The sequence below is a fragment of the Anser brachyrhynchus genome (assembly GCF_964034855.1).
Source record: "Anser brachyrhynchus genome assembly, chromosome: 7".
NCBI lineage: Eukaryota > Metazoa > Chordata > Aves > Anseriformes > Anatidae > Anser > Anser brachyrhynchus.
In genome coordinates this window covers 30,769,489-30,795,251 of record NC_137701.1, presented here as the reverse complement: position 1 = coordinate 30,795,251, position 25,763 = coordinate 30,769,489, and the positions used below count along the sequence as shown (strand labels likewise).

General features: G+C 42.9%; 1 protein-coding gene across 2 annotated transcripts in view; it reads right to left on the bottom strand.

Moving 5' to 3' along the window:
* The window catches only part of SMARCAL1 (SNF2 related chromatin remodeling annealing helicase 1), a 34,934-nt gene extending 9,326 nt beyond the window's left edge, over nucleotides 1-25,608 (bottom strand). The window contains exons 1-10 of one of the 2 annotated variants that reach the window (XM_080600815.1): nucleotides 25,467-25,608; nucleotides 23,672-24,629; nucleotides 22,929-22,979; nucleotides 20,966-21,226; nucleotides 20,761-20,811; nucleotides 16,814-16,997; nucleotides 15,633-15,783; nucleotides 12,606-12,764; nucleotides 10,914-10,979; nucleotides 3,574-3,714 (exon numbers count right to left, since the gene is read on the bottom strand). In XM_080600815.1, coding sequence (XP_080456941.1) covers nucleotides 3,574-3,714; nucleotides 10,914-10,979; nucleotides 12,606-12,764; nucleotides 15,633-15,783; nucleotides 16,814-16,997; nucleotides 20,761-20,811; nucleotides 20,966-21,226; nucleotides 22,929-22,979; nucleotides 23,672-24,542 — 1,935 coding nt within the window. In that variant the 5' untranslated portion in view covers nucleotides 24,543-24,629; nucleotides 25,467-25,608. Of the gene's footprint in view, nucleotides 1-3,573; nucleotides 3,715-10,913; nucleotides 10,980-12,605; nucleotides 12,765-15,632; nucleotides 15,784-16,813; nucleotides 16,998-20,760; nucleotides 20,812-20,965; nucleotides 21,227-22,928; nucleotides 22,980-23,671; nucleotides 24,630-25,233; nucleotides 25,383-25,466 lie in introns of those variants that run through there. The other variant, XM_080600816.1, reaches the window with a different exon arrangement.
* Between the last annotated feature and the right edge of the window lie 155 nt (nucleotides 25,609-25,763).

The window sequence follows — 25,763 nt, the reverse complement described above, 5'->3', positions numbered from 1 at the left end:
GAAAAAAAAAATCTGTATTTCCTTTATCCGCCTTCCCCAAGAGAAGCTTGCTACAACATGGAATTTGAAGTAAAATAGGAAAAGGCTCTCAAGTATTCACCGCACCCTCTATCCTTCTGTAGACTGGAGGAGACCAAAAAAATAAATCTTACCAGACACATGGTTAACCACTTATGCTATGAGACAGAACGAGGAGGAATCAAACAGGTCACAGGCAATTAAGACCACTATGATATCTGGAAGCGAATAGTCCTACTTCACGCTGAGACTTAACAGGACAATCTGCAATTCTATGGCCATATTGTAGTGCTGTGAACCATCAACTAACTACAGTTTCTGGCACCTATGGTCATCATTAAAACTCATTTGACTTAATCTATTCCTACATAATGATGGTGCCTTCTGATTATCTGTAGTTGGTTCATTAAAGCTAGAAATAATTCAAAACCCTGATACAAAGCCAGACTGGGTCCCATACAGTAGAGAATTTGGCTCTGAAAACAGCACAGCGGCGTATAGCTAGAGGTAATAAACCCACCTGGATCTAGTAAGCCAAGCCCTCAAGAAGCCAATGTGGGTATTACTGCTCTGCTTCCCTGAAACCACGAGTGCAATGCAGGTCCCTCAGGTCCACGAAAAGCTGCCTCAAGTCTAGCTGGGTTTATTAGCTTTAGGCATGTGCTGCATGAAAGCTGACAGGGCTGAGCCCCAGTCTCTTTGCCCCCTTTCCTGCCTATCTTCAGGCTTCGGACTCAGCAGAGCAGACGTGCCGAACCAGGAAGGACCTGGTGCTGCACCCGATTTGATAAGCTCCCTGGTCACACTGCTCAGCGCTCTGGCAGGGAAGGAGCAGGAACCAACGCTGAGCAGGCTGCTGAGCAAGACCAGCTATGGGACCTGGACACCTTCCGCAGGCTCATTCTACTCACGCAACCCACGTTATTCCACTTTCCCTTTCCCTACCAGACAAGATATGCGTATATTTTGCAGCTGCGTAGCACAATTCATTTCAGAAGAGTAACATCTCTGTGACTGAAAGAGCAGGGCAGAAATGTAGCCAATACCCTATCTATTGTCATATTGAAGTATATCCAGGCAGAATCCCAGCAGCGTGTTCTTTTAAGGTGACCGCGTTGCTGGAACAACTTGCAAATAAGGAAACATACTAGTTCTGTACTGCATCTAGGTAACGAGAATTATTTCTTGGAATTATTAAAATATATTTTAGCATGCGCTATGATGAAAAAAAGAGAGAGAAAAAAGGACAATTATTTTGCCAAAATACACATCTGGCTTTGATCCATAATGTTCCAGAACAAATGCATCCAACTGTGATTTTCTTACCAAAGTGTTACAGCATCTTACATGAGTCAGTAAACTTATTACAGTGTTCGCAGAAGCTGCCAAACTCTTACAAATTCAGAGCATGTGCTGAGATAGAAATTATTTAATATTTGCCAACATCACCCAGTTTGAAAAATGAATTCACAGCATGTATTTTGGGAAACAGACTTGAGCTATTTTGTAAATAAGCAGGTGACATTTCACTTGCTGCATTTTTAAGAGTATAGATGCTGGGAGGTTGAATTGCAAAATGATAAACTTTTATTTTATATCCTTCCTAATCACATCTGCCAGATATCTGCAATTTTCTGTCATGAAATCTATTCTCTTCAAACAGAAAGTTGTCAGGTTTTGGTTTTAAATTGAACGGTTCAGCTTTGTCAATTTTTCATTAATCTTCTAATGCAACCAGATTTATAATTAATACCAAAATATTTTTACAGAGTACCTTTCATCCTGACAGATCTCCAAAAGCTTTGCAAAACCTCTCTGGTTTTGTGCCACTCCACCCCACTTACAACGCAGCCACTTTCAGGACAGAAGGAAAAACCTATTTGAATAATGCCAGCAAAAGTACCACAACAGTTCTTCAGAGAGCTTGTAACTCTTAACACAATCCCAGGTTAGAGCTGCAAAAACAAACATGAGGGACACGCTGCAATCATGAGGGGAACACTACAATCATCAAAACACCTTTTAGCTTACTCAGAGCTGAGTGGATTTACAGCAACCTAATACGCAGCAGTCCTACTTTTAACTTCAAATACTACCCACATCTCTTCATTTCCAGCAGTCCCACTTCTGGTCTAAATAAGCAAATTCCTTCTAGGTTCACTGTATCATTTACTGCCATTAACTGTAGCAGAGGTCCCAGGTGAGCACTGAGAAGACCAGTAATGTTCAACTGTCTAGCAGAGGTGGGTCAAACAGGAAAACAAAATTGTACTAGAAACCCTGCAGAGGCTTTGAAGGGGAGCTGATACAGACTGTGACCTCCATGCTGAGTTTCATTGTAGGCTGAAAACTCATTTATACAGAATACATTGGTACAACCTGGATCGTGCAGAACAATTTTATTTCTTTTATCCAATTCCACATCTTACCTGAGGTCCATATGCCTTGTAATTGAAGCAACAGCAAGTCATGCAGAACTTTACCCTCAAAGGGTTTATGAAACTCCAAACCTATTTACACTCACAATTCACCCTCCCTTTTACTGGAGAAAACCAACAAGATTAAACTGCATCTTTTCATTTCCCTCTGAAAAGCACACTGGACACTGCTCAGACAGGAATCTCTCAGCAAAGATAATGAAACTCAGTAGAAATTGCAGCCTTCTCCCTCCCATCCAACTCCTACTATGGATGGAGGAATTAGAAGTTCCAATCCTCTGCCATGAAAGCAGAGCTTTGCTAACATGAATGCTGTTATGTTCTCATACTCTCTCTCTATGTATATGAAGTTGGTTTGGGTTGGAAGGGACCATAAAGATCATATGTAATTCCAACTCCCCTGCTATGGACAGCGACACCTCCCACTACACCAGGTTGTTCAAAGCCCCATCCAGCCTGGCCTTGAACACTTCCAGGGATAAGAGAAGTACTCTTAGAAGTACTCCTACAAGAGGAGAACGCTTCCAGGTAAGAGAAATTAATTTATTTCCAAGGTTTGCTGGGCACCACATCCATTTCCTGAATTGGAAGAGGCGGAATACAGACTGTAAGTAATTTTTTACCTAGCTGGAGGCAAGAAATCTAAAATCCTAAGCAACAGAGGCCTCACATTGTTAAAACAGTCACTAAACCAGACCAGAGACTGTTTTTTAATCAAATAGCCCAATCCTAGAGCTGCTTAGAAGGCCCACAGCCACTCTGCCCATTTAAAGCTGTCGGCAAGTTCTTGTCAGAACAGCTCCTTTCCCTACACTATGGCCAAGTCTGTTTTTAGCTTTTTATTTCCGTGCCCTTCCAGGGCAGATTTTGACAAGAAGCTTTACTGCCTCCATATCTCAGGCCCACGATTTATTTGCAGCACCTACCGTTTCTAAGGTTGAGAGCTTTCAAAATATTACTTTGGAGTACGACCTTCTCAAGAAGAGCACATAATATCATAGAGGGAAAGGAGGGAAAGAAGAAAAGCACTCTACTTCAGTTTAAGAAAATAAAACAATAAAATAAAATGCTGCCTGAAGAGTCCCACTGTCACTTCGCCAGCGCCCCACCGAAGTACCTTCTTTGCATCACAGTAGCGGAGCCCGAAGGTGTGGAACTGCGGGAAGAAGTCTGGCTGGACAGCGGCGATCTGCGTGTAGAGCTCCATAGGCCGGGACATGGCAGGGGTTCCCGAAAGTAAGATCACTCTCCTGGCCGCCTGGGAAAGCAAAGTGGAACATCCCCTATCATACAGCTCAGAACAGAGGAAGCACCTGCTAAGAAGTCATCCCCGGCCCCAAAAGACAAGCCCAGAGCCATCGTTCAGTCACCCTAAATGGAAGGGCGTTTCACCTTCCAAAGACTCTTCTGGCCTTGCTGTCTGAAGGCACTGAAGGCTTAACGCTTCCAGGAAGCAGGACAACCTGCAACATTTCTTATTCATCACCCACATGCTGGAAGGGAAGGGGACATCAATTTTTATGACAGTACTTTCCGAATTGGCATTTACGCACAAGGCACGTTGATACCTGACGCCTGGCACAACATTTCATTTGGCACCAGACGCCACAGGAGCGTGACACACACCCCTCTCAGGTACATCCTCACCTCCAGAATAAATCCTCTTGTAATAAACCTGCCACAGCAAGCCATAAACAGACCATCTTGCTCACAAAAGCAGAAGGCATCTAGGGAAGCAGGATTTTTCATTCTTTTTTTTTTCTTTTTAAGTTCTACTAGCAAGAAGAGATGGATGATGCTGCCTGAAGAAAGGTCAGAAGATGTCTATCTAGCAGCCATGGCAAAAGTCACATAAGAATACTGTAAAAAAACAACAAAAAGCTTTGTATCTGATACGGGAGGGGGGTAGGCAAACCAAAAAAACCCACAAATTATCTAAAGTATGTGCTCCCAAAATTGAGGGAAAATTACACCACAAACAAATGCCTCCAAGATCCATTTCTAGCCTCTTATGTCCAGTATTATCTAATTCTATTATTAGACGTGAGAGATGAATTTCTACTGCTGTAAATTCACATATAGTAGTTAAATTACAAATGCCCTGTAATTTCCTGCATGGTTTAAAGCGGGTTCATTAAAATAACAAAGGGATTCTTGAGTGACATCTGTACCAACAGCTCATTCACATTTAAATGAAAAAGAAAATGAAATTCTTTTATCGTTTCACCGAGATCTACCAGTCACCCAAATCTATTCAGCTGATTCATCCACTCGCCAACCAAATCTGGTGGAAAAAGTTCACAGATCAGCTACCGGAAATTAATTTCAGGACTCTATCAGATATATATATATATATATATATAGGTTGTAATGAAGGTGGGACTTGCCTTCCCCCTCCATCCGTATTAAACATATCTGAAGGAAATGCAGTCACCAAAAGGATCAGACAATTCCCACAAACATTTTAAAAAAGCAGGATATTTACCAAACTAAATAAGAGGAGGTGTCTAACCTTTAGACGTGTCAGAAGGTAAGTGTTAGTTTACACAAGACAAAGGTCCCTGCTCTACTCAAAGGAGGTAGGGGTGAGAGAACCCAAAGATTTCAGACCCCATGAGGCAACAAAGTGATAAAACAGAAATTGGGTCAGTTTTCAAAATGAAAGTAACAGCAGAGGACAACCAAGCAAAACCTAGACAATACCCAGCGCTTTGCAGAAGCCTTTGAGGAGTTAACTGACACCACACTGAGAAATATTCTGTAACACATGACAAGCCAGTCCCACATTTTCAGGAATACACCAAACAAAAACTTTTTCCTCCTGGAAAGCTTGCAGAAATGAACATATCGAGGTCAAGACAGAATGGGAGTGAACAGCACTGCTGGGACACTTCCAAACAACGTGCATTCAAAACAGACCCAGGACATACTAAATGTAACATAAAATCAACTGTGTTGAAAGGTCTTACACTATTCCCAAGGCTCCCCCTCCTTGGAGGGCACTCCTCAGGAGTGATGGAAGACAAGGTTGGAACACTAATTCCCCAGTAGTTCAAACAGCTGGGCTTCTTGCTCCTTCTCCAATCCCAAAATAGGTACCGGAAGAGGGAATTATAAAGTTACAGGTTATCTGATTTTTAAACTTGTCCAACTGCTGCTTTTGTGTGCAAGGTATTTTTGAACAGAAATACTGTCCAGCCACTGGAAGTGCTTACTAAGGGTTGTGATACCTAATCCATAATCAACCATTTTAAAAATCAAGATAAGTAAACAAACAAAAAACACCAAGAACAACTACCAACAACAAAAAAAAAAGAAACAAGAGAGGTACTACCTAAGCAACAGCTGCTAAGAACGTGCAGAAATTAATTCCAGAAGTAGAACATAGGTGGTCTGACTCATTATCCCAATAATTCCCTTCAGTTTTAAAATCCATGATAGAAGAAGCCTAAGAGAGGGAAAAAAAATCCTAGGCAGAAAAGGTTTCAAGCATTTAAGACTTACTTAAATTCTGGATGCAACAAATGGCTTTGATTCACGTTTCTTTTGCTACTGGCAACTCATTTTGAATAGATGCCAACAAAGATTTGCTCCTGTAGAGAAGTCTCTGCCGATCACTGCTTATTCTTGTTTTCTGATGAGCCTTCTGTGGTGTCAAAAGTGAGTGCTTGCCCTCTTTCTTACAAGGTCTATCAGGACAATATGGATCAACAGCACAGAAAATACGAGCGCAGTGAGCAGCAAGGATTTTCCAGCAAAAACAGAACTGTCAGCAATTGATACGCGTCTCCATTGACACTTCAGCTACCTGTTTGCATTTAGGTATGAAGATAAATCTTTGACAGAAGCCCTCCTCTCTCTCGTGTCCCTGTAACTATTCTTACAGCTACTTTGTTATGAAACTGTTTAAAGGAACTCTGACAATGACTTGAAAAGGTGACACCTCTTCTGTAGCCCTCTTTTACCGAGTAACCTAAGATGATTGTGGCATTACAGCATTACACTTGCACACACACAAAACACCAGCAAGAATTAATTCCGCAGCCGTGATAACATTTACAAAAAATTACTTTCGAAAGTCAAAGGATAATTTATTAACCCTGATGGCACTTTCAAAACCCAGCACCCAACTGACTGGAAGGGGAGTGATTAGGGGGTGTTGGGGAGCGTTGTGCCACAAAGACGTAAGTGAACATGCGAAGAGCCTCATTAACATACAATGACTGTCTCTGTTTTAAATGAATTTCACAGCAAGAGCTCTGCCATATGCTAACAGGCTGACACGCTTTTTTTAAAAAAAAGTATGGCTGGTTCTGGCTGCACAATTACTCGTGTCCCCAATTTTTGCTTACTTTGTCATTTTGAACTGCTTAGCATAAGAATGCATTATCCTGTGAAATGAAAAATCTGAGAGTGGCCATAATGTAATAGGGATAATACATAAAATAGAAGATTTGATAAAGGGAAAGGGCTGCAGCTGTTTTGGGGAGTCTATTTCTGTACTTGGGTCAGATAGCGCTCTGCATTTCATAAGATGATCCTAGAGTGGTCATTCCAAAAATATATATGTCTTTCCCTATTCTTAAGTGACACCCAGAAAGAGAATGTGTATCAAATAGTGACAAATGACTATGAATGAAGCAAATTACACTACCTCCCTACTTCAAGATAGAAGGAAAATCGGAAGGTGAGAACAGATCTGGAGATGCCTCCACAGCTTCTCTGATCTCAAGATGAAGTTCTTCCTCTCAGCAGGTGACAACAAGGAAATGCTTTTTTATCCAGTCCACATGGATTTGTAATGCTTGAAGAGAGCAGCTATTTATTTCCTCCAGGAAGATTTTTCTGTTCCCTCCTCACCTTCTACCTTCAGCATTGATCTAATTCTCTTTATTATTGTTAGGCATCTCTTTATTAAAACAAGCACAGAGTATCATATTCCAGCTACACAATGCATTTGGACTTCCGTAATAGAAACAAAGACCTTTAACCCTCCACAGATCAGGATGTGTATCATGCTCTCAATCTGAGCAGCAGCTCAATATGAACAATTGCATGAGTAATATTACCCAAATGTTGTGGGGGGAACGCATACGGAGAACAACACAAATAAGCCCAATTTATGCCACTGGAATCTTTGATGAAATATGACTATACGTTTCTCAGTTTCTAATGCTGTTCTTCACTAAAAACTTACTGTCATGCCTCAAAAAAAAAAAAACACAAAAACTCATCCATATTCCAGTGGAACCTTCCCCAGTTTCCATTGCTTTCTGATACTCCATGCAATTGCAGAACAAAAACAACACAGCACTTTGGCTGGTTGAAGGATGTAGAATCCTTTTCACCCAAGTTCCCAAGAGATCCCTCTGCAGATCAATGAAAAACTTCCATTTTGTTGTTTCTTCTTTCTCTTCTTCCCTTAGTGCTTTGGTGTTTTATGGATATTGGTAGCACGTATACTCCCTCTTCAATCCTCATGTCTCTGGGCCATTGTGATCTTGAAAGGAACATAAAATGCATACAAAAGATGTAACACTATGGGAGGCAGACGTAGGACAGAGGTAAAGGGAACAAGTATTGACAGCAAGCCCAGGAGAACTTAGTCCAAAGCATGAGACTAAGGAAGAGAGCAAGGTGAGAGGCAGGCCCTGCTACTGCTTGCCTACTGTCCTCAGGCAAAAAACTTTCCTGTATCTCCATCAGGGTAGCAACTAAGTATGTCATAAACGATACCGAATACTACACAAAGGTTTGTTCGGTGGGTTTTGTTGTTGTTGTTTGCTTTTTTAAATATTTTTAAAATGTCTAGAAGTCCCCCATTGACAGACTTAGGCCGCATGTTTAATACATGGCTCTGCTTGACAATTCCGTACCATGCTTACCCTACAACATATTCAACAGAGCAGGGAAAGAAATTATAACTGAGTGGTTAAAAATACCACTTCATTTTGAAAAATAATCAATGTCAGATATTAGAAGTAAAATGAGACTTTAAATGCTGTAACCATGGGTTAAATATTTCAAAGGTAGAGATTCAGCTTGGCTGTCTAACAAGGCAGATTCAAAATTAATACCCAAGGTAAGTCATCTTTATTATGAATGTATTGATTTAATCTGGTTATTGTGCAGTTCTGTCTAAACTCCCACAACAATTTTTATATTTTACTTGTTATTCAAATGGAGAAGTCACAGGAACAGATTCTACCAAGATGAAAGGAATTCATTAAGAACCAATAGAAGGGACAGACACATTTCAGGCACAGAAATGTTTTAATTTAGATCCGTCCAGTGTCATTAGGGACTCATAAATCTTTGTAGCAAGTAAGGACAAAGGATCACATTTGTTTGTTTCTTTTCTGTCCCCAAAATTCAGCTCAAGGCTAAGCTTTCATGCTTAAGGATGTTGAGGACCTCATAGAAAATAAAGGTAACTAAGAATTTAAGAAATTTTAGAGTAGTATGCTGCCAACAAAAGTTAGATTACCTAGAAGGTAGACAAGGCATGAACTGACTCCTCAGGCTCTTGTTACAGCACTGGTATGGCTTTGAACTGAGCCCTTAAGGTAGGGACTGATGTACAAGGCGCACTGTGCCTCTAAATGACTTGCTTATGGATACAGCTTTTTGGGTCTCTTCTAAGAGACTCACTACTGCTCCTTTTAAATGTCAGGAAAGCAAGAGCAAGAATATTATCCTTAGTTCTCAAACTTCTAGCAACAGTAAACTGCAGCAACTTCATCAATTCCTCTAATGCAACAATTTTGAAGTAACGTGTAAGATACTGAAAATAATCCCGTTTTTACCCCATTGACTATTTACTATACAAGACAACAGGATAGCTTTTAAATCCAGTATTCAGGTCATGAAGGCTTGTCATATCTTGGTTGTTCTTTCAAATAAAACGTTGCTGTCATGTGCTGTGCCAGTAGCGAGTACAGCATCACTCACTGGTAGTTGAGGACAAAGCTGCCAAATGGACTAGTTTTAGAGCAAAACACACGTTGGAAAGCAAGGAGGGCAGAGGAATGGCTATTACAGCAAATACTCACTCCAGAAGTTGTAGTCAGCAAATAGGAAAATGCAATTTATGCGAACACCTAGCAAGAAGTGCTCTCTAAAGGTTCTGGTCCTTTCTTACTGTATGCTGTTCATGGGTGAGAAAGTGCATGATGAGAACATGAAACTCGTAACGCTTTCAAAAGGGTAAAATTCAGCTTTAAGAGCACCAGCTCTCAGCGCTGTAAGACCAGTGATGTGATAGCATAAAACTATACATTCTCAGTAAGATCATACAGACAATTAGCCATCATTTAACGGGTACCATCTTTCATATCTTATAGCCTGCAAATAATTTTGATGAACTGATCCTTGCAAAGCTACAAGTAGGAAAGGATGAGAAAACTTTCTGAGCATTCTACAATGAGGTAAAAATTGTTATTTTTCCATCATTTTCAGACATAAAACTTAACTACTGTACTTAAAACTGCTCGTAAAATTGGACCTCCTACTTAGGTTCCAAACATTAAAAGCCTCAAGTGATTTGAAAGCTAAGAGAAGACAAGAGTCAGGCCTATAGAGAGAATGATGAAATTACCCAAGTACAACCACCTTTAGCCTGCCATTAAAAATCTTGCATATAAAAGTTGGTTGCTGTAAAGCCATCATAGATCAAACCTTCTCTTTATACACACTTACAGATAGCTGTTGAAAAAGAACTGCATTTATCTTGTTCTAACGTACAGACTGCAGTGCCTAGAAACTACGGGTAACTTTAATCTCCTAGAGGCTACCAGGGACAATTTGATTCTTTGATTCAACAATAACAGGCAGATATTAAAATTTACATTTCTCCTGCTATCACATACTTCAATATTCCTTCCCTTCTGTGGGCCACTTGTCTTGCTAACCTCCCATTCTGCTGTTTCCTGCTGGTTAAATGCAAAGAACTAGTAGGAGTGCTCTTATATGCCAGCCACACAAATACATTGGAAGCTTGCAGTAACAAAGCACAGGTCAAAACTAAAGCCAAGGACAGGACCTAGGTAACATCATTTTGATATACAGCAGCAATCTGAGTGCCAAGTAGTACGTGATTATGATTTCACACTAAACAAGCTGCATTGATAAGGCTATATTCTTTCTACTCTCTACTAATATATTCGGTAAATTTTGACATTCCCTTTTTCCCCATCACCATAAAACATATCGGTGTCAGTACCACAATTAGATCAAGGGAGTTTCTGAAGTTCTTTCGTTAGGTTTTACCATCTAACATTTGTATTGAGATTAGTGGCTAAGATAGAGACAAATTTTGCTCTTGAATCAACAGTTACTTGGACATCCACTGGTGCAACAGCAGAATTCAGCTGCTGGCTCCTAAACTGGTATAAAGAGCAGCACATATTTTGGGAGCCTGGCCTTAGCTGCCAGATGTTTAGCACACACCATACGTACCTTGAGTAGAGGCATGGCAGCTCGACATCGTGCAGTTTTTACGTTCTTTAGGTAATGAGATTCATCCTGAAACAGAACAGGCACTGAAATGAAGACAGCTCTGACCCACAGTCCAACTGCAGGATAAAGAACAAATTCCCAATATTCTCAGCTATCTAAAATATTACAAGCTTATCCTCCCAGAGGAAATTTCAAGCACTGGGATAGTCGCATCAAATTCTAAACATGAAGACAGCATGTGGAGTAGCAGGCTTCCCACGTTCAAACACACAGTTGCACGCAAATGGAATGGAAATCAAACCTTAAAGCCACGAATTTCAAATGATCCCAGGCAAGTGACCAGAGGCGGATGGAAAGGGGAGGAGAAAGAGGAACATCATCTCCACCACTGATGCTCATTTGCCCCTGCGTGTCCTTTAAATGCAGGAAACATGGGAGGCCTACAGAGTGATACTTCCCTAACTGAAGGGTTAATGAAAACAACAAGGAAAAAAAGAAATCTAATTAGGATCCAACTGCTCTGCTGATAGGGCTCACCAGGTGGATAATAGCCTCCTACTTGAGACATCACCCCCAAACAGGCTTCATTTCTTCTGCTATAGCAAAGCAGAACCTGGACACAAAATCTAATCAGCACCCTCCAAGGTACATTCTCATCTCTCCATGTCTGGATGAGCAAGCAACCATGCGTGTAAAGACAATACAACTGCTTAGCCTCCCAGGCACAGTCCTCTCCCTCCTGATTAACAAATAAGCTACATTATTGGCCCCAGTCAGCAAAAGAATATCGGGAGTAAAAGCAGGGAAGCTCAGCACTCAGTAGAACTCCTAGCGTCTGTAAAAACTTACACAGTGTCCGTATCTGAACACATAAACACACAGAAAGAACATTTGCCAGCTCAGGGCTGGTAAAAGGTTCCAGTGTAGTAGCCCTAGAGCCTGAGTCCCTTTCCTGAAAACAGCAGCCCAAATAAGATAACAATCTGCATTTCCACCCTGAGAGTGGCTTGGGGGGAAAAGGGAAAAAAAAAATAAAAAAAAATCAATTCTCTCATGAGCAGTTTGGTCTCCAATCACCTCCCCCCTCCCACCCCCCCCCCATCAACTCCCATATTCCCATCTGATGCTGAGAAACAAAAGGTCTGTTATGTTCCAAGGTTTATAATTTTGGGGACAGGTGCACCTGTTAACTGAAAGCTAGCCTGAGAACACGAAACACAGGAAGCTTTGTAGACACTTTTGGTCTTTATTTATCCAAGCTGGATTTGAAACACTACGTGTTTTGAATTTTTACTAACTGGAATCTAGAAAAATGCCTTTTACCATGACTCCTAGAAAGGTGGAAAAAACGGATTTCAAACTAATTTACAAAAGCAAAGATACTTGTGACTGAAGAAAGCTTAATGCACGCTGTCAGTGGAACCCAAACAAGGGGAGGTTTTTTGATGCTTTACCCACAATGAAACCAAAGATGCACCTTAACCATTAAAACAGAAAATACAGCCTCAGGAATCAAAAAAGTTTCATAAAATCCTACTGCTTTTGCTCATGAGGAGAGCTGTGATCACAGCCACGATTACAAGATAGTTTCAGTCCTAAAAAAGCTCTGCCTCACACTTCTCTGCAGTACCACACAAAGGATACACGACTTGCAACGTATAATTAACTTCAGAATTCCGGTGTACTACTTACAATAATGACTACTTGGAAAGCGCTCTTGAGTTGTTTGTCCATCTTGCTAAGGAGATCAAAGCTGACGATGTTAATCAAGCTTCCTGTTAGGTTGTCTTTGCCAGTCACGATGACGTTCGTGCTACCTGGACTCAAGGATGGAAGCCACCTGTGAAACGCCTGGAGGAGAAGAGAGAGTAATTTCATTCTGGTGCTCACATCCCCTGTCAGGATCACAAAACCCATCACAAATTATAACATGAATGCTTCGAACAAGGACTCACCCCACCCACCATCGGACACGAGCTGAGGGAACAGAAAGTGCCACCAGCATTCCTCACCCCACCCACCATCGGACACGAGCTGAGGGAACAGAAAGGGCCACCAGCATTCCCATGGCAGCACTGCTAGTAATGGGAAGATCAAGAATGGCACCCGGGCTGTAAGGCCGAATCCACCTTCCACAGCCAGGAAGGCTCAAAATTGATTTATTCTTGCTCCTCACTGAAAACAAAGTATGATCTGCAATAGAAATGGGTGCGACCACCTGACGATATTACTTGCTATGTTCACAGACAGAGAATGCAACGAACGCTATCGACAGGCAAGTGTCTAGTTCTCCCAACTCAACAGGAAACTTAGGCTGTGAAGCACAAACTTCTGAGAGGTAAACATCTCTTACTACAGTAATGTTTACTCCACAATGACAATAAAGTATAACACATCCAGATCAACAAAAACTCTTCTACTAGCCCTGCTTCTTAAAAAGTATACCAGAAAATAAAAAAAAAAACAAAAATACAACAACAACAAAACAGGAAGAAAAGATCAAGCCAACACCACACCAGCTGCTCTATGACAGCAAATGAACTTCATGTGGTAATAGTCGCTCAAAACAACCTCTTGAAATGCTCCATACCCCATAAGGAAGACATCCTTCTGCAAACCCATCTGTTAGGTACTGAGCACCCGCCCCTTCCCTTGTAAACCTGACCCCAGGGACACCAATCTCCCTGCAACATTTGAGTCCTGATGACCTTGCTCTGCAGAGGACTGGCTGGGGCTCCAGTAATCAGGATCTGGTCCCTACAGAAATGTTTTCGAGCAGTGGTGATGGGAAACATCTCTGCCTCCAGGCCCTTCACTTGCGGAAATCCCCCGAGCCTCATTCTTCTCCTCCATTCAGCAACTACATGTTGCAGTCAGAGGAGTCAAATACCAACAGCGTGTGAGAAACTAACAACTGGCTACCACGCACCACCTATAAGCACCACAAACAAAATATGCCGCCACATGGGTGAGGTTAGATTCCAACCAAAAAACGCGTGGCTGATGCGACACAGAATTGAGCCAAAGGCTGAAGCAGTAGGAAGGTATCTCGAAGCTCCTACTGTACTGTTCTCTCCTTTTGTAAAGGTCACTTGCCTCATTCACACCATAAAAGCGATCCTATACTTGATGCTGAACTTTGCCTGTAAGAAGTACTTTGAAATTCCCTGAACAGAAGATCTGAATCTTAATTGAAAAAAAAAAAAAAAAACGATGCTGAACTCCAAATGCATGCCTGCAGCACTTCTCACCGAAGAGTAACTTGCACCTTCTTGCTAGCTTCCTATTGCACCTTAAAATATTAAGGCACTCAATGCCAAGAGCCCAGATAATCTAAAAATAAATCCTGCAGCTCTGAGATGAAGACAATTTCTGGCAATTCAGCTCCAGAGGCACAACAAGAGCTTCCATGTTAAACACATCTGTGCGGAAGTGAACTGAGAAGGTTACAGACCGTAACAAACTTCACCTTCTTCCACCTTCTGCAATGCATTTTCCTTGGACTCAGGTATTTCACACACTCAAAGCAACACAGACAATTTTAAAGCAAACATCCTAGCAAATATCTCCCACAGTGGCCTCCTGAGGAGTCACGAGGGCATAGGCAGAGGAAATCAAGCACTCAAGAAGAAAACCTTTATACTGCTTAAATCTCCTGGAGCAGGATGTAGGAGTTTAGCTGCAGGTACCAAGTACTTCAAGAACCCAGGCCCCAGAACGCTCCCAGTGTCTCCAACAGGAGCCCTGAATCCAGGTTAGGTGTTGAATCACAAGTCCACAGGCCTTTGAAGTAAGTCCTTTTCTTTCCCATCTGAAACACGATGAGCATTACTCCCTCGTTCAGATCTTTTTTTCTTTGCCACCCAGTGTTTTGTTGTACTACTGGATGTGAAAACACGAGCCGAGATGCTCTAACGACCAAATTACAGAACAAGAAGAACAAAAAGAAAATGCAAGTAAATCCCCACCTTCATTTCTCATCAATGAAGCATCATAGGGAAGACTAAACTCCCACCCTCTCCGACTCAGACATAAAATTACCAACCTAAAACATCTGGCTTACATTTTTCTCCCGCAATGAGCATCTCACTAGCCTGTGGCAACCAAAGAGCCTCAGTCATGACAGTGATTTCTTCCAACAAATCACACTTCCCAACCACATGAGCTTCGTTGAGCTTCTGTTTAACAGTGATAAAGGGCTCAGAGGACTTAGCATCATACAGTGGACATGCTAAAAAACATATTAGGATAAATATTTGATGATGATGATAATGGGACCTCTTGAAAAGAAGGAAGAATAACAAGAAGCTCAGCATCTAAGTCCTGTTATAAAGGAATTGAATACAACAGACAGTTGCTTCAATGCAACTATCGTCTTCGGCACTAGTGAGTAAAATGCCTCCTTGGAGCTGGCTGACTTGCAGAAACAAAGTTAACAAAGGCTCACAGGACATATTTTCTCTAGATCTCCATCTTTTCAATAGATCAGCTGGACTGCAAAAACAATATCAGCCAGTAAAAGAAAGCAGGCTTGTATCATATGGCCAATGCCAATGCCAAGCAATTTCCCCCATCTTAAGTTTCTAAACAAGTACAGATTTTACTTTCTTACCCTTAAAATACATCATCTTAAAATTTTAACTTGTACAGGCTGCAACACCGAATAACCACCACACATGCCCTCTACTGGCCATCTACGTAATGTTAAACTCACAGTACCTCTGCCCACGTAAACCTCACAGAAGAAGGAGTCACCACCAGCAGGGGCCATTCCTTTCGGTAATAGGCAGCGATGCAGATCGCCTGGATAGTCTTGCCCAAGCCCATGTCATCCGCAAGAAGTACACGGCCATTTCGGAAAATTCCAAAACTGGGGGAAATAAGAGTCAAGAAATGGGTTACCGTCTCTCCTGGTGTCCAAGATGAGCACAACTCAACAACTGTCTATATCAGATGGGAAGCACTTTCTAGAAAAATTGAGGAAAAAAACAGAAAAAAATCCTTCTGCAGAGTGTGGACGACACTACAGTGAGCATCAACTGCAGTAAATATCTTTAGCCTGCTGCATGGTACCCAATAAACTGCAGGTGTTTTGTAGGATAAGCCTACAATGTGAATTGCCTGGAAGTAATCTGGGTTCTTCAGTAAACCTGGATCTTCTCAATTAGTTTCAACATAAGTAAGCAGCTCACAAAATTCTTCTCCCAAAGCTTGGATGGTTCAGCCCAGACCTTAGAGACGTTGATTTCATGCAAGAAGTAGATGTAAGACCTTACAATTATTTAAAGCACGTTTTCCATGCTATTATTCATGTTCTGTCTGGGCTAAGAAAATATTAACAACAATGCCATTTAAATAGCAGTAAATACAGACTTTCCTGGGTTGCATCTTGAATTCAGCAACTCATGGCTGTATATGGCACAGAGAGGGACATTTAAAAGGTTCTCTCTACATACAGTTAGTCATTCCAAGCCTTTCATGACCAGAGTCCCATTTCCTGGCACTTTCCATGTACATTAGTATTTGGAGGGAAAAAAAAAAGTCACTTGGGTAAAAAAAATGACCTTACAGAAAAATCATATGACAATTAGGCACATATTGAATCGTGGGAGAGAGATCAGAGATGTACCATTTGAACAGTTCTCTAAGACTAGCAAAATGATATTTTTGTCCTGACTCATGATGAAGAATTCTAGCTAGAAACGAACAGATGTGTCATTCAAAAAAAAAAAAATCAAACAAAACAAACCACATCAAACAACCAAGAGCCCAGAGTGCGACAACCCAAGACTCTGGAGAAATGTGGAGCCCTCTGTGGAAGAGAATGTGGCCTGGGCACCAATATAAAGCATACAATTCCAGGCAAGGACCAGCTTTAACAGCATGCAAAAAGGACCTACTTCACACCTTCCCGCTGAAAGGGCATGAGGCTTGTCACAATTTTAGAGTCCACTACTGAGAGGTCAGCATCGGGAAAGTCTGTCGCTGGTGACGTGGAGCTCTGTATTTGAGCAGCGAAGGTCTGTACTACTGCCTCGGGAAGTGGCTCCATTTGTACAGACGCGAGGCTCTGGAACATTCTCACTGCAAAGAGCAGAGCAGTTTATTATCAGACGAGGTGACATACACGTGACTTACATTATTGACACGAGAGGACATCCCTTGACCTCATCTACAACATTATTTCCTACCCTGAAACAGCTCAAGAAAGCACTGCATCATGCGCAGGTGTTGGCCTGGCCTCTTCCCTGAAGTCTATTTCAGCACCACAAGATGAATCACATCCCCTCCCCTTGTATTTAGACTTGATTATAAAAAACTGAAAGTCTGATGCCATCATTCAGAGATGATTGCTACTAATACAGCTGGAGCTGGATTATTCACATTGAGGGCAGTTTAGGGCACATTTTACTCAGGAATAAAAGTATGGATTGCAACAAAAGAGCTCTTGAAGCCTAGAAAGCAAGAGCACCTTGATCCTGACCTTGGGATTCTGCATTACATTTCTCTGAGGTCTCTACCACCCCTGAGTACACGATCAGGAGTGACCTGAGACAGTTAAAGAAGGCCATATGAATCCTCAGCTTTGAAAACTCTTCTCCTCTTACCCAAATTCACACAGGTTCAGCTCTGACTAAAATGCACATCACCCCGCTTTCAGCATATTTGGGTAAGAAAAGGGGCAGTGCCTCAAGACTCAGAGACCCTATCCTTGCACCACGCTGTCAGTGGCACTCGGCCAGCCGTCCTTTAGGGGCCAACAGCAACTCCCTGCTCAGCCGGCGCGCACCGTTCACCAGGACAGAAGTAGTCTGCAGGCCAGAACCAGCCCACAGGCAGCCACCTGAACCCCTCAATGCTACTCACGTTTGACTCACGAGGCCCCTTTCACAGCCTCCCTGTCCCATCCCAAAAGGAGAAAAGTATGTCTTTTTAATCCAGCTGTGAGTTTCTATGAAAATAAATACTGGTCTCAAACATGCAGTGAGTGGGGACCAGGAAATCAGGCTCAGTAATCAGTCTTTGGCCACTGACTGAGAAACAAGACACCTGTACACTAGGAGCACAAAGGCATGTGCACGGATCCTTTCCTGTGAGGAGCCACTTTTACTTAGTGGTTTGTACAGGAAGTCAGGAAGACAGAAAAACAACCCTGTTTGCAAAAATGACCAGTGCTATGCACACTGAAATAAGAACTCACTACACCAGCAGTAAATGCACCTCCAGAACCCCGTCAGGTTTCTCATTTCAGTTATCTCCAAGAGGAAAGCAGCATTATGGACCCCTGCCACACGAAGGGGGAAAGCAATTCGAAGGAATATACATATGAAAAGATTTCCATTTGTGGTTGGGCAATGGCCAAACTTTCTAAACTCTCCAGTTTAATTTATACTTCTTCAATAGCAGGAACTCTCTCCGCCCGAAGTAGAGCACAAGCTTGTTATTACACTCACAGACTGAGCTATGTGTTAGCATAATTGCTACAATTTGCTCACTGATAATTCTGTTGCTATTGTTCTGTACATGAGCTGGGAGAGTGATTAAGATATATCTGCCACCAGCATGATTCATCCAACAGACACTTTTTACTGAAGTGACCTTTATATAAAAAGATGACTGAGCAACTAGGCAAAGAGACATTAACCTCTACAAACAGTTCCAAACTAACAGATATCACTGCTGGAAATGGCAACCAGCCTTTAAAAAACCTTTTTTTTTTTTTTCCCCTGACATAGGTAAATGAACAGGCACAAAGCTAATGCTGTTCCTCAGAAAGGCACATGCTACAGGAAGCCTCAAATGCCCTCACAAACGGCACCGCCCAAGAACATCTCTGGAGGTTTTGGGTTCAGGTTTTGGTTTTGCTTTCTTTAAATCTGTGGTATTCTGGATCCTTCATGCAATGTGTAAACCTGCCAGTGTAGCAAAGAGAGTGACAGACTGGGAGATGATGCATTTGTTCTCACTACCTAGCTTCTGCTACAGGATCAGGCCCTTTGCACATACAAAAGATCTTTTAGCAAGCTGCGTGAGATCATCAGCTCTCACTGCAATCCAAGCCTGTCAACATCCCAGTCCTGGGGTTTCAGAGCCTCCAACCAGGCGCACACAATTGTTTTCATGATCTGCCATTCCTACAAGGCCTCACCATGTAGCTCCCAGCCCTACAACCATTACTAACACTCCGAAGGCATGCATCATAGACACAGAGAGACAGTCATTAAGCACGCTTCAGTGTCCCATGGAAGCATGGGCCTGCACTGGAAGAAAAACTATGTGGAGCATTCCAGCTCTGAAATGCTCAGCCCTACACAACACGCTTTCTAAGGATGAGTGCAGAGCACCTCGCTTATTATCTTTCTGAAGCCTACCCCAATCAAATTCCACAGCCACATACCCTCCCGTAAGTACCAAGGCAAACACAGCAGGCCAACTGGAATGATAAATAACAATTATAATACTTAGGACTTGCATAATGCTATTCATCTCAAAGCACTCCATAAACTTCACTAAACATAAAAAAAAAAAACAAACTAAGAAGCAGATGTGCTAGGAACATGCTGCTTAGACGGAATTGTTCTGCAAAGTGGCATCCATTAAAAAACAACAACAAAACCCACAACGACAGAGTTCTGCATTTCAGTTCAGCCAGTCACAGTTCCACCAGCATGGCATGGGTGCACTAAGGCGGGAGTCTACCGGTCAACTTCTGCCAAGAAATGAACGCTGTAGCAATACCGTGTTCTTTGATTCCACTTGAGAGAAGAATAAATGATGTTCTTGAGAAGATTTTTTTGGTAAGCTGTCTTTTAAGCATCTATCAACTAACACTGAAGTATTCTAGTAGGATATGAAATTCTGCATCAATTCGACTACTTCGAGCAGATCTGCACACTTCTGCAAGAGAAACAAGCAGCTCTTCTTGTTTGGCCAACAGTAAATACAGCTACGGGAGAAAGCTGAATTCCAACCTGCCTTGTACGTCAGCTGGAAACCTAACATCGTGTGACGTCTACAAAGACATTATTATTAACAGGAAAACATATGCTGAACAAAACCAGCTAGAGTCAACACCCAGACTGTGCCCACACATGAACTGTTGTTACAGAAATCGTCAGCTGACTTGAAAACCCAGTGCTCTGACCTGAAAGACAAAATTTGCCGAGTGTGAAACAAAACAGCATGACCCTGTGCACACCACTGGAATATTGTAGCTAACTAAGAGGAGGAACTGGAAGTAAAACAGCCTGGTAAGTTTTGCTCTGTGCTCTTTTCTGAGGAAGGGGTGGCTGTGCCCAGTTTACAAATTGATACGTGCACAAGAGGGAGCAAAACATCAGGGGCAGGCTGGCGCTGAGGATTAGAGGAGCACACCTAAAAAGAGTCTGTAAGACAGAATTCCTGTGAGGACAAGAAGGCCTAGCAGCCACCATGCCTACCTGTTCAAATATGGCAGGAGAAGAGAGGAATCTGTTCTCCTGCAGCTCCTCAGAGTTCAAGTAGAGCTGCTGTACATAATAAGCAGGAAGATTTTTGTGATGGCAAACACAGACATATCCTCTAAGGAGCTGTACAGAAATTCAGCACAGAATCTTATAGAACAGGGCCACCCTCCCAGCGGGCTGCCATGAATTATATACATATATAAAGTTTTGAGTCTGGGGGAAAAAAAAAAGTCTGACAAAAGGGGAAGATACCCATTTCGTGGTTCGTTAGCCACTCATCCCACTCATCTCCCCAGAGCGGAAAGGCTCAGTCCAAGAAATGAAGTTACAATTCATTTGCCACCCCTGAAAATAGCCTTAGCAAGAAAAAAAAAAAAAAAAAAAAAAAAGCTGCAACTCACTCAGTTTGGGATAGTCCTCCAGCAAGAAATTCCACTTTCTGGTCTTCGCATCTGCAATAGTTATAACAAACACTGTCACAACTCTTAAAATAGACTGAATTCTCTCATAATAATATAGCTATCCATCCATGCCTCTTCATTTCAGAATTGAATCCACAGCACTCCAAAAGCGGCCCAAACAACATCAAAATAATAACAGACTCACCGTAATTTCTAGAATTCATCTGTTTGAACACTCCAATAACTTCTGCAGAATACCCAATATCAACCTCAAACCGGAAGCGAGAGATCAGCACACACTTCCCTTTGACGAGGGCTGAGGGTTTCTTCCAGTTCTTGCACATCTTCAAGAGGGCCATCACATCAACCCCACCGTCACTGAAACGAGAGCCTGATGCCAAGCCAACCACATTTTCTCCTTCCAGTGGTGCCAGAATCACTGAAGAAAGTCGATTTGCTGCTTCCACTAGGAAGAAAAAACATCAGATAACACGGAAAGAACAAAGGACACAGATAAACTAGATGCACAGGATGCTTTGGAAAAGGATGACAAGCAAGCCAGACACCTTCGCATTGAAAGGGAATGATTATGCCTTGCTTTAACTTGCAGGGACAAAGAATAGAGAGAGTGGTGGCACAGAGCGTGCAGCAGGGGCAGGGGGAGCATGTGGGAATAGGGGAACTAAGGCCCGTCCAGTATTGTCGCTGTGTTAGGCTTCTGCTATCAACAGTCCCAAAATGTGGCTCACTAGGCCAGTGCAGGCAAGCTGCAGAACCGCACTGAGCAGTAAATCGCACAGTCACTACCCAGTATTTTCACTTAAGAAGCTGAAGGGACAGGGGTATGGTGATCAATATGGATGTGCAGGGAAAGGCTGGAAGGTGCTTCTGCAAACAGCAAAGGAGAAAGATCTAAGCACATCTGCCTCATGTCTCACGTGGACCTCTGATATGCAACCTCATCTGGTAGGAATGCCCTATACTCGTAATACTCTAGGAAGGAATCTAGTCCAAAACCTCAAATCTCCTCTGTTACAATTTAAGTCCATCACCCTTTATTCTAACACATCTTGCAGCTAGACTTGTACTTCCCCCAGCCATCTGGGCTCCTATCTTACTGATTACTAGCAACCACCGCTGTCATGATGCCAGGGCATGGGGAGAGAAGGGACGTATCATTTTCCAGCTGTTAGTCAAAGACCACGGCTAACAACGCTAACTAACGGCACATTTTCCCCTCTGTCTCTCTGCCAATCTATACCCATATGTTGTCTTTATTGTTATAGCTGAACTGTGATGGTTTAAGGAAAAAAAAAGCCCGACGTGACATGATTTAAAAAAAAAAAAAATTCCCTTCATTTGCAAGCTCCTTGGTGCAGAGACTCTGCTCTCATCTGTGCTTGACAAACTTCAAGTAAACCAGCAGCACTTAAATAATGAATGTGTGGCAACCCACATGGGAAGCTAAAATACCAGCACTCATCTGTGGGTTTTTCAAAGTGCTCAACACAGGCCCAATTCTGTTCCCACTGAAATCAATAGTGATTTATCACTGGCTTCAATGCAACATGCTTTTGAAAAGCTTACCTGAACTCTTTGCCTCTGTCATCTCTCAATCTTTCCAGAACAAAATGACAGTAGAGAAAAAGATAAAACCATTCTTGCTATGTCAAAAAAGGCAACTTCATTTTCAGCCTCACTCAGAGCTTTAAAGAACTGCATTTTTTCCTTTTCTGACACCCAAAATTAACAGGAAAAAAGGTAAAAAAAATATATGTTTAAGAAGAAAATACTTGAACAGACCTAGAAATTAAGCGTTAGCCAGAGGAACACGCTCAGGTCTCCATACGGACTCATATGAAGTATCCACACAGCAGATATTTTCCCTATGATATGGCTTGTTGACTCCTAAGCAATTCAGCAAGTGCAGGATTAAGTCTATGCTTGGCATTTATACTACCTCAAAAATCAAGTTATTTCTAATATACTACACCATATCAGAAAAATGTTATGGGCTAGAAGTCTAAAAGACAGGCATTATGTTTGAGTAGCACTGTTTCTTTTATGATTCCAGACAATAACAAAGCTAAATAACAATTATGGAAAGGTTGCAGGGGGGATGTTAAGACTTAGATCTTTTTTTATCATTCAACAGTCCATTTACTTACTGAAACTGATGTAATCTTCCAGGCTGAAATTCCATTTTTTCATAGTAGGATCTAAAATAGGGCAGAATATGAGTCATTTAGGGTAGAATAAAGCGGTGCTATAAAACGTTCATGCCAGGCAAGATAGAATTCATTCTACTCATGCAAACTTCTTGATACACATCTGAAAAACAGCACGCACAGGCTTACAGCTACCTGACACCAAAAAAAAGCCATAGGGCACATCAATACTAAAGCAAGAAGAATGCATCAATCATTCACAGGCAGCAGCAACATATGGGGGGAAACAAAAGTAGAACGTAACAAATAAAGGCAGGGAGAAAAGATCAGAAGCAAGCTGAAAAGGTGGAAACTCCACTACTCTCAATAACCCAGTTAACAGAGCCAGCCCATCAACTCTGAACTACAGCTGAAGTGACCCATTTTCCCATACTAATTCATGAATAACTTCTCTTCCTTCGTTCCCAAAAGGCTCTGACCAGCAGCCGACACGAAACTTATTAGAGCACTGTTCATAAAGCAAAAATTCTGATTTCCTGGCTAAATCCAAGCTCAAGATATTTACACCCAGAAATTCTTTCCAATTTCATCTGTCTTTACTTTTGCAATCCCCCATTAATACCACACATTCCACCCCAAAAGCAGCTGCACTAAGGGCACACAGCTACTGCAATTCCAGCTGATGCTGAAACTTCGATCGATCCAACATAAAACAGATATAGCAGCAAACAATCAATTCTTACCATAGCTTTTGCTTGGTATTTTCTTAAACACAGCAATGAGTTCAGCATTATACCCTATTTCAACCAGGAAACGGTCTTCCCCATATTTCACACATTTTCCTTTTGTAACGTTATTCGCCTTCTTGTGAGAGGCAGCTTCAAAAGTAGAGCCTGCACCAGCAGAGCTGGTCAGCTTCTGCACCTTACCACTGGCCTGAAAGGCACCACCTCCCCCCTGGCTTTCTGTTGGTCTGCCTCTGTTTATCAGTGTTTCTGAATCACTCGGGGTGGCGCTGCGCGGCGCTGAAACATATTTTATGGCAGATTTGCTCCAACTTTGTAAATCTTTAATACAATCAGGGTGCCCGTTATCAATTAATTTAGGATGAGATGGTTCTGCAGGGTTTTTGGAAGCTGGGTAGCATGTGGGCTGCTGGAATGTACCATGATTAATTAAAGCCTGTTGTCCATGTTTCTGACCATCAGCATCCAAGTTTTGTTGATGGGAATAACTCAAAGAATTTGGGATCGTTGTAGGGAACTGCTTAATGCCACTTGCTTGCTTCGAGTCCTCTGAACAATTCTTTTGTTGCTCTCCATGTGAACCAGCCATCTGTTGGTTTGCAGAGTAATGATTATAATTTTTCTGAAGATAGCTCTTCTGCTCCGCAGGACTGTTTGGATTCTGTTGGCCTTGGCTAATGAACCTGACATGACTGTTTTCTTGCTTCAAGTTTCCCCAATTGCCTGGACTCTGTTCTTTTACCTGAGGTCCAGCAACCCCCACCTGTCCACCTCTCTGTGCTGCTAGCCTCTCTGCTCTCCTAGCCAAAGCCTTCTGGCGGTTCTCTTCGATTCTTTTCTTTTGCTCTTCTGTAAGGCCTGATGACATCTTCAGCAATTCAGACAACCCTGAATCAAAACCGCATCAGTATTTAATCACAGAGGCACCTGCTTCTTTACAGGAGCGGAGGCCAGCCTACATAAGAAAACAGCAAAGAGAAACAGGAAGTTTCAACCCTGTCCCCAACAAAATTCTTATTGTACTGACAGCTCAGTATTATTTGTGGTTAGATATTACTGTAGCTGCTCCTACACAAAAATCTAGCTGTCAGACCAATGCTGAACCAGTATCAGTGAGCAAACGCTGATAACCACCGCTAGGGCTTTCCATACTAGTCCCACATAGACAAGAGGTATGGAAAAACGAGAAAACCTCCATTTCCTAACAGCTCTGAGCACCCTCCTCTGCAAGCCCTAGCAGTCACCAGTCCTGATAAAACTGCCAAGCATGGGGATAGCCTGCAAAGACAAATGCAGGCAAAGCAGCAAGTCTCTGTGCGGTCTTACACAGGAAGCGTTTTATATTTCTGGTACCTAACAACAACGATGGGACTACACCCCATCTTCCCCGCCCGTCTTCCAGTTCTTGGGCATCTCACGGCGCGGAGCAGATACAAACTGAGCTGCAAAGTGGGGAAGCAGCTCCTGCCTTGAGAAAGGCCCATCCGCAGCCCAAGGGCTTTCTGCCGGCTGCACCAGGCTCCCACCACACGTCCCCTCACGCCCTGAGCCTTGCCCACCTCCTGCAGCGCCTGGCCAGGGGCTTTCTTCACCCTCTGCACAAAACGAGGCTCACTCCTTGCTCCCCCCCCTACAAGCTGGGGGTCGCCCCGACCCCCTCGAGGCCCGGCTGCCGCCCCACGGGGAGCCACCCCCGCGGCACTCCTCCATCCCCGCAGCCGCCCCGCACCGCCCCGCTGCCTCCCCGCACCCGCAGGCCGCGGCCCTGCCCTCCCAGTGCCCGCACACCCACCGGCGAGCAGAGGCCGGCCGCGGCGCCAAAGGCCGCGCAGCCATGCGGACTACAACTCCCAGGAGCCCCCGCGCTCGCCGCCCAGCGGCACCGGAGAGCGAGAGGCAAGCGGCACGCCGGGAACTGAAATTAGGCGCGGGCCGCTGGGCACGCTGGGAAATGGAGTCTTCCCAGCCCGGCGCCATTTTAGGGGCGCTGGTGGGGTTCGCTGTTGGAGTAGGGACTGAAGGAGGCGTTAGTCATGCTCTCTGTCTCTGTCCTCTGCCCACATGCGGGGTGTGGGGTTCTTGCTGCCAG